The sequence below is a fragment of the Capra hircus genome, chromosome 18 (genome assembly GCF_001704415.2).
Source record: "Capra hircus breed San Clemente chromosome 18, ASM170441v1, whole genome shotgun sequence".
Lineage (NCBI taxonomy): Eukaryota > Metazoa > Chordata > Mammalia > Artiodactyla > Bovidae > Capra > Capra hircus.
Genome location: NC_030825.1, coordinates 62,599,012 through 62,608,263, shown reverse-complemented (window position 1 = coordinate 62,608,263; position 9,252 = coordinate 62,599,012). Strand labels below are relative to the sequence as shown.

The 9,252-nt window shown below is 46.8% G+C and overlaps 1 protein-coding gene across 1 annotated transcript; it reads left to right on the top strand.

The window, feature by feature from the left end:
- On the top strand, positions 418 to 7,246 carry LOC102180668 (cationic amino acid transporter 3-like). Its single transcript, XM_013977213.2, is given in 11 exon segments — positions 418 to 781; positions 2,020 to 2,178; positions 3,934 to 4,111; positions 4,437 to 4,549; positions 4,719 to 4,941; positions 5,116 to 5,255; positions 5,358 to 5,460; positions 5,630 to 5,829; positions 6,027 to 6,193; positions 6,674 to 6,782; positions 7,194 to 7,246. Coding segments are annotated over 11 exon segments (1,809 nt in total).

Below are 9,252 nucleotides of genomic sequence, written 5' to 3'. Positions count from 1 at the left end.
GAGATAAAAAGCTATCCCTGGTAAATGACTCTCTTCCTGGCATAGGTCTCCTAATCTACATTATTTTGAGCAGTTAAAGGAGAGACAAGGAACTTCTCCTGAGTCTTCTGGGTCTGAATTAATTTTAGCTCAAAGTAACCTGCATGCCAAAGTGGGACATTTGGGGGAGACATAGTCTGCTCCCCTTCACTTCTCTTTAGGCAAACTTTCTAGTAACTTTGAATCATATTAAGAGCCTTCTTTATGTTAAAGAAACCAAAGCTCACAGATGGAGAATTTGGCCAATGTGTCCTTTGACCATGTGGTCCCCATCACGCTGTTCATCTGTGAAACTCCCAGGACCAAGAGTGGATAACATTCTTGATGGCTTTGTGTCTTGTTTTCTCAGCACATCTTACTTCCTCAACTCTGTCTAGGATGCGATGTCAGGATGTTCACCAATTTGGTCAGAAGCTGGTTTGAAGGCAACAGTTGAAGCCCACTGAGAGTCCCAAGGCCTGTCACCTGAACACCCTTGACCTGGTGGCCTTTGGTGTGGTCAGCACGCTGGGGGCCGGCATGTACATCCTGATGGGAGAAGTGGCCATGTTCATTGCTGGACCAGCGATCGTCATCTCCTTCTTGGTGGCCGCCCTGTCTTCTGTGTTGTCTGGGCTCTGCTATGCCGAGTTTGGGACACGGGTCTCATGGACCGGTTCTGCGCATCTCTATAGCTACATCAGTGTGGGAGAACTGTGGGCTTTCGTCACTGGTTGGAACTTCATACTAGCTTATGTCATTGGTGAGATGATGGGTGGAAAAGGTGTGGGGCTTGAGATCAGAATTTAGGAGTGAGGAGTTGGGTCTTCGGTCATTCATGAGCACTTTGTCATCCACTTTGTTGGAGGAGGAGGAGGGTAATAGTGTCAGGAACACTCCACAACTTCATTCTACTCAGCTTTCTCCTGCTTCCTTAAATGATGGACCAAGAACCCAGAGGAAAGGGAACTGTCGGGAGTGCGTGAGAGGGAGGTGTGTCCCACAGGCTCCTTCCCTCACCATACTGAAGTCTCTGCTCAGCCGTTGCATTCATGGGATTTCCCTTTACCACTTGATTTAAGATTTCAACCCTTGTCTCCCATTTTCCTGTTCCCACTTCACTGTTTTCTTACATAACATTGATCACCTGCTAATGTGTTAAATAGTTGACCTATTTGGTGATCATTTGACTCTACTCTCCCCACCTCATGAAGAAGAACTCTTTGAGAGTAGGTATTGATGCAAAATCTTGGCTCTCTGTGCACCAACACCAAACAGAAATAGAGACAGAGTCATAAAGGAGAAGGAGAGAGTGGCTTTATTTCTCTGCCCGGCAAAGTGGGAACACAGTAGGTTTGTGCCTTAATAACAGTGCCCCCACTCCCATGGGAATAGGGAGAGAATATATAGTCAGGGCTCCTGGTCAGAGCTATCCTGAGAAGCTCACAGTATGTGCAGAGTCTCAGGTGATCAGGTCTCCTAATTTTTGTTTAAGTGTTTTCTTCCTTCTTTCTTTTCTTAAATATTTATTTATTTGACTGTGTCAGGTCTTAGCTACAGCACACAGGATCTTTCATTGTGGGGCATGGACTCTCTAGTTGTGATGCTCACATTTAGTTGCTCTGTGCCACATGGGATCTTGAATGTGAATCCCTTCATTGCAAGGCAGATTCTTAACCACTGGACCATCAGGAAAGCAACCAACAAACCACCTAATATTGATGAGCTTCTGTGTTCCCTTTATCTTGCCTCAGGTGGTTTCTTGGCCCCCCTGCCTTGATTAGCAACTCTTTGAATCTGTCCTTTGGAATTCAGGGAAGGTCATGGAGGCTGAAGTTTTGCCTATAAGAAACGGGGAACAAAAAGGCCTCTGTGCCCAGAGTCCCACAGAGCTCTGCTCAGCATCAGTATTTTGTAATTTTCCCCCCAAATATATCCTATGGCACACAGAGGGGTTCAATTTATGTTTGTTAACAAATGTTCCTTCTGCTGCTGCTGCAGCCGTTGCAAGTGTGGCCAGGGCCTGGAGCCACACCTTCGACAGCCTGATTGGGAACCACATCTCTCAGGCGTTAGAGGGAACTTTCTCTCCGTATATGCCCTACTTCCTGGCCACGTACCCAGATTTTGTTGCAATGGCCCTGTTGCTGCTTCTCACTGGTAAGCTGGGGATTTTCATGATGGGACAGGAAGGGTGGGGTGTGGAGGGGAAAAGGGGTGGGGAAGGCTTGGGGTAGCAGCATATGGGAGATTAGAACTAGGAAGAATGGTCTTTGGTGTGAGAGACAGGAAGGCAAGACATAGACCGTTATTTCCCACCCTTGGCATTACTGATCTTCTAGGCTGGAGGAGCCTTTGGTGTGGGGCCTAACCAGTGCACTGTAGGGTTATCTTAATTTAATCATTGTTGGGTGTGTAGCATCTATGAACTATGTTCATTAGATATGGGTGACACCAACCCCCCAAGTTGTGACAATCAGAATGTCTCCAGGGAGTTTCTTGGTGGCTTCACCTCAGATCAGTCGCTCAATCATGTCCAACTCTTTGCAACCCCATGGAATGCAGCACACCAGGCTTCCCTGTCCATCACCAACTCCCAGAGCTCGCTCAAACTCATGTCCATCAAGTCAGTCATGCCATCCAGCCATCTCATCCTCTGTCATCCCCTTCTCCTCCGGCTTTCAAGCTTTCCCGGCAATAGGGTCTTTTCCAATGAGTCAGTTCTTTGCATCATGTGACCAAAATATTGGAGTTTCAGCTTCAGCATCAGTCCTTCCAATGAATATTCAGGACTGATTTCCTTTAGGATGGACTGGTTGGATCTCCCTGCAGTCCAAGGGACTCTCTAGAGTCTTCTCCAACACCGTGGGTCAAAAGCATCAATTCTTCAGTGCTCAGCTTTCTTTATAGTCCAACTCTCACATCCATACATGACTACTGGAAAAACCATAGCTTGGACTAGATGGGCCTTTGTTGGCAAAGTAATGTCTCTGCTTTTGAATATGCCATCTAGGTTGGTCATAATTTTCCTTCCAAGGAGTAAGTGTCTTTCAATTTCGTGGCTGCAATCACCATCTGCAGTTATTTTGGAGCCCCCCAAAATAAAGTCTGACACTGTTTCCACTGTTTCCCCATCTATTTCCCATGAAGTGATGGGACCAGATGCCATGATCTTAGTTTTTTGAATGTTGAGTTTTAAGCCACCTTTTTCACTCTCCTCTCTCACGTTCATCAAGAGGCTCTTCAGTTTCTCTTCATCTTCTATCATAAGGGTGGTGTCATCTGTGTATCTGGTGGTTTAGTGGTTAGGATTCTGGGTTTTCACTGCCCAGGTTCATCCATGGCAAGGGAATGGAGATCCTACAAACCATGGCATGGCCAAAAAATGAACCCACAACAAAACAAAGAGAATGTCTCCAGACGTTGCCAACAGGCCCTTGGGGAACAAAACCACTCCCAGCTGAGGAGCATTTACTTAGACTGACAAGTTTCTTCCTCTATACTAGGACCAAACTTTTTTTTTAATTGAGAGAAAATTTACATAGCATAAAATTAACGATTTAATTATTCTCCCCAATTTTGTTGAGTTAATTAACATCCAACATTGTATAAGTTTAAAGTGTACCACATGATGATTTGATAGACATGTCTACTGTGAGATGATGGCCACAGTAAGAAACAAGCTGTCTGCAAGTGTACTTAGTGGGACTTAGTACCTTCACAGTGTCGTGTAACCATCACCTGCATCTAGTGCCAAACATTTGCATCACAAGCAAAGGAAACCCTGCACTCACTGAGCAGTCACTGTCCATCTATCCACCACCATCAGCCCTCCTGACACTGTAGCCACTGGTCTGCTTTCTGTCTCCATGGATTTGGTTATTTTGGATGTCTCATATTCCTTCTTTCCCACAGGACTACTGGCTCTGGGAGCTCCTGAGTCAACTCTACTTTACAAAGTGTTCACGGGCATCAACGTTTCGGTTCTCAGCTTCATCATCATCTCTGGCTTCATCAAGGGAGACCTGCACAACTGGAAGCTCACGGAACAGGACTACACATTGAACACGTCTGCATCCAGTGGCACCTCTAGGTCAGGAGGGTTCTCTTATCCATAGCGACATGTGTGTGAATGTGGGTGCAAGTCTGGAAATCTGGTGGGGACTAAAGAGTGGCAACCCACTCCACCATTCTTACCTGGCTAATCCCATGAACAGAGGAGCCTGGCAGGCTAAGGCCCATGGAGTCGAAAGATTGGTCATGACCAAATGAGTAAACCACCACCAAAGAGACCTGGGCTGATGGATCTAAGTGATGGGGGTCCTGGAGCCCAGCACTTGTGGTAGGAAGGGAAGAGTCCAGTAGAGCTGGCTGAACTCACCTCACTCATGTTCTTCCTCATTCCTCTCTCACCATAGGTTGGGCCCTCTGGGTTCCGAAGGGTTTGCACCTTTTGGCTTTGATGGGATTCTCCAGGGAGCAGCTCTGTGTTTCTACATGTTTATTGGTTTTGATGCCATTGTCACTAAAGGTAATATAGTCACTGTGCTTCTCATCAGGGGTTTGGGGACAGATTAGGCTGCCCTTGGGCATAGGGGTCGGAAGAAGGATAAGCTGCTTTTGATGGTGCAAGAGGAGAGGGGGTATTGTGCTTTTGCTCCCTGTGTTTTCCTAACCTAGTACATCTATGCATCCTGCAGGGGAAGAAGCCCTCAATCCTCAGCGGTCCATCCCCGTGAGCACCATGATCACGATCTTCATCTGCTTTGTGGTGTGCTTTGGTGTCTCAGCAGCACTCACCCTCGTGGTGCCCTACTGCCAGATTCATCCTGAGAGCCCCTTGCCAGAGGCTTTCCTCCTTGTTGGGTGGGGCCCTGCCAGATATGTCGTGGCTGTTGGCGCCCTCTGTGCTCTTACGTCCAGGTCAGTATCATGGCTTTCTCCCCTCTGACTGTCAGATGCTCTGGTATCCCAGCCCTTGGGATTGAGAGACAAGAGGGGAGGACACCTTGACCCAAGTAGACTAGGAAACAGAAGTACCAGTCCTCCCTTCCCGTCTCTCCATGTCCTCATACACGTTTCTGCTTTCTTTTCCAGTCTCCTCGGTGATGTGTTCCCCATGCCTCGGGGGGTGTGCGTGATGGCAGAGGACGGACTCCTTTCTCGGGGCCTTGCCCAGATCCACGCCCACACAGGCACGCCTGTCAGGGCCATCGTGTCTTCTGGAAACCTTGCAGGTGGATAAACAAAACCCACCCCTTGTTTGATCATTTCCTTACCTTGGATATTTCTGGCTGTTTCTCACTCCCTTCCCCACCTTGTCTGTGCCCTCATCCTAGCGGTCATGGCATTACTCTTCAAGTTCAGCGATCTGGTGGACCTCCTATCTATCGGGATCCTGCTTGCTTACTCCCTGGTGGCTCTCTCTGTGCTTGCCCTCAGGTGAGACTCCGCTACAACTTGGCTCAGAGTCGTGGACTCGAGGGGAGCTAAAACTCCTCTAGCTTCATGTCCTGCTCTGCTGAAATCAGGAGAGAGTTGGATTAAACTCTCTGGTGATGGATGAGTATATGGTCTGTTGTTAATATGGCCTTAATATCCTCTCACTCAGGTACCAGCCAGATCAGAAGTTCAGCAAGAAGGAGAAAACAGAGGAGGAAATTGAGATGAAGCCTAAACTTGAAGAAAAGCCTCCAGAGCCTGTATCTGAAGCAGGAAACTCAAACATTCTGAAGAGTCTGTGGTTCCCTACCGGCACCATGCCCACCTGGAAATCTGGCCAGATTGTCTATGGATGTGCCTTCCTGCTTGGTGAGCAATGGGACTTCTCTTTGGTGGTATTCTGAAATTGACAGGATGGGTTGGAAATACGTGTCTTTTTCAGTTAGAAGTAGCAGAGATATGATGCCCCTTCCTGATGTGGGCAGCCTGGGGAGGGATGTGGCCCGAGGTCCTGACATCTTTGTCTTCTGGGTCCAGCCTCTTCTCCTTTATCTTGACCTTTGCAGTTCTCCTGCTGGCCATCCTGAGCCTGGTCCTGGCCCAGTGGCCCAGCCAGGTGTTCTCTGGAGACCCCGTGCTCCCAACAGTGGCTGTGCTGCTGCTGCTGCTCATCACCGGTGTCACGGTCATCATCTGGAGGCAGCCCCAGAGCCCCTCTCCTCTTCCGTTCAGGGTAGGGGAGGGACTTCCCTGGTGGTCCAGTGGTTGGTTAAGAATCTACCTTGCAATACAGGGGATGTAGGTTAGATTCCTGGTGGGGGAAAAATACCCCATATGCTGCAGGGAAGATAAGCCCATGCCCCACAACTAGAGAAGCCCTTGGGCCACAACTCAGTTCTGATGCAGCCAAATTAATTAGTTAATTAATTTTTTAAAACAGTAGGTGACCTTATGTACCCAAACTATCCACCTTGAGTGAATGAAGTTCACCTGCTTTGAGGTCTAAACATCCTTTACTGAATGTGAGAAGATGGGAACTGCTCGAACCAATGGACCCTTCCCTGACCCACACTCAGTGCTTCACATACCCAGTTTCAGTAGGCACTGAACACACAGCTTCAACAGGACTGAAGTCTTCCTGCCCACATGTGGGTTGCAGGCCCCTTTTCCAACGTCTGGGCTGTGTTCAGGGATGAAGTGACTCTGCCCACAGGTCCCTGCTCTGCCTGTCCTCCCACTGGTGAGCATCATTCTGAACATTTATCTGATGGTGCAGATGACTTCTGGGGCCTGGATCCAATTCAGTGTCTGGAATGCCATTGGTAAGTGGTTTTCTGGGATTAAGAGACCTCTCAGTTGACTGATCCCCATCTTCTTCCTAACACCACTCCCCTAAACTGTGTCAGACACCCTCATAGGAGACCTAGTGAGCAAGAGTGGGGTTCCTTGGTGTCTCAATGGTAAAGAATCCACCTGCCAATGCAGGAAATGTAAGAGACATGGGTTCAATCCCTGGGTCAGGAGGATCCTCTGGAGGAGGAAATAGCAACCCACTCCAGTACTCTTCCCCGAAGAATCTCATGGACAGAGGAGCCTGAAGGGCTATGGTCCATGGGGTCACAAAAGAGTCAGTCACGACTGAGGGACTGAGCATGCACACGAGCGTGTACACAAGCGTGTATCAGTAAAGAGAGCATCTACTTTCCCTTCTCACTGTCTCATTTCCCTAATAGGATTTGCCATATACTTTGGCTATAGGATCCGACATAGCCTGGAGGAGAACTAGAAGCAACAGCCTCCACCTCCCAAACTCTTCACTCAAGCATCCCTGCTGCTGAATCATCTTAACCACAGGACATAGATGCCATGTGGAATCTCTTCATATGCTAGAGGAATCTTCTGGATAAAGGGGCACTTTAAGCCTCTATGGACTATGAAGGTGCAATGCATTTCAGTTCAGTTCAGTTCAGTTGCTCAGTCATGTCTGACTCTTTCCGACTCATGAACTGCAGCACACCAGGCCTCCCTGTCCATCACCAACTCCTGGAGTTCACCCAAACTCATGTCCATTGAGTTGCTGATGCCATACAATCATCTCATCCTCTGTTGTGCTCTTCTCCTCCTGCCCTCAATCTTTTCCAGCATCATGGTCTTTTCAAGTAAGCCACCTCTTCAAATCAGGTGGCCAAAGTATTGGAGTTTCAGCTTCAACATTACTCCTTCCAATGAACACCCAGGACTGATCTCCTTTAGGATAGATTGGTTGGATCTCTTTGCACTCCAAGGGACTCTTGAGAGTATTTTCCAACACCACAGTTCAAAAGCATTAATTCTTCTGTGCTCAGCTTTCTTTATAGTCCAACTCTCTCATCCATACATGACTACTGGAAAAACCATACCCTTGACTAGATGGACCTTTGTTGACAAAATAATGTCTCTGCTTTTGAATATGCTGTCTAGGTTGGTCATAATTTCTTTCCAAGGAGTAAGTGTCTTTTAATTTCATGGCTGCAATCACCATCTGCAGTGATTTTGGAGCCCCCAAAAATAAAGTCAGTCACTGTTTCCATTGTTTCTCCATCTATTTCCCATGAAGTGATGGGACCAGATACCATGATCTTAGTTTTCTGAATGCTGACTTTTAAACCAACATTTTCACTCTCCTCTTTCACTTTCATCAAGAGCCTTTTTAGTTCTTCTTCACTTTCTGCCATAAGGGTGGTGTCATCTGCATATGTGAGGTTATTGATATTTCTCCCAGCAATCTTGATTCCAGCTTGTGCTTCTTCCAGCCCAGAGTTTCTCATGATGTATTCTGCATATAAGTTAAACAAGCAGGGTGACAATATACAGCCTTGACGTACTCCTTTTCCTATTTGGAACCAGTCTGTTGTTCCATGTCCAGTTCTAACTGTTGCTTCCTGACCTGCATACAGGCTTCTCAAGCGGCAGGTCAGGTGGCCTGCTATTCCCATCTCTTTCAGCATTTTCCATAGTTTATTGTGATCCACACCATCAAGGCTTTGGTATAGTCAATAAAGCAGAAATAGGTGTTTTTCTGGAACTCTCTTGCTTTTTCCATGATCCAGCAGATGTTGGCAATTTGATCTCTGGTTCCTCTGCCTTTTCTTAAACTAGCTTGAACATCTGGAAGTTCACAGTTCATGTTTTACTGAAGCCTAGCTTGCAGAATTTTGAGCATTACTTTACCATTGTGTGAGATGAGTGCAACTGTGCAGTAGTTTGAACATTCTTGCATTGCCTTTCTTTGGGATTGGAATGAAAACTGACCTTTTTGAGTCCTGTGGCCACTGCTGAGTTTTCCAAATTTGCTGGCATATTGAGTGCAGCATTTTCACAGCACCATCTTTCAGGATTTGAAGTAGCTCAACTGGAATTCCATCACCTCCACTAGCTTTGTTTATAGTGATGCTTCCTAAGGTCCACTTGACTTCATATTCCAGGACGTCTGGCTCTAGGTGAGTGATCACACCATCGTGATTATCTGGGTCGTGAAGATCTTTTTTGTAAAATTTGTATGTGTATTCTTGCCACCTCTTCTTAATATCTTCTGCTTCTGTTAGGTCCATTCCATTTCTGTCCTTTATTGAGCCCATCTTTGCTTGAAATGCTCCCTTCCTAATTTTCTTGAAGAGATCTCTAGTCTTTCCCATTCTATTGTTTTCCTCTATTTCTTTGCATTGATCACTGAGGAAAGCTTTCTTAACTCTCCTTGCTATTCTTTGGAACTCTGCATTCAATTGAGTATATCTTTCCTTCTCTCCTTTGCTC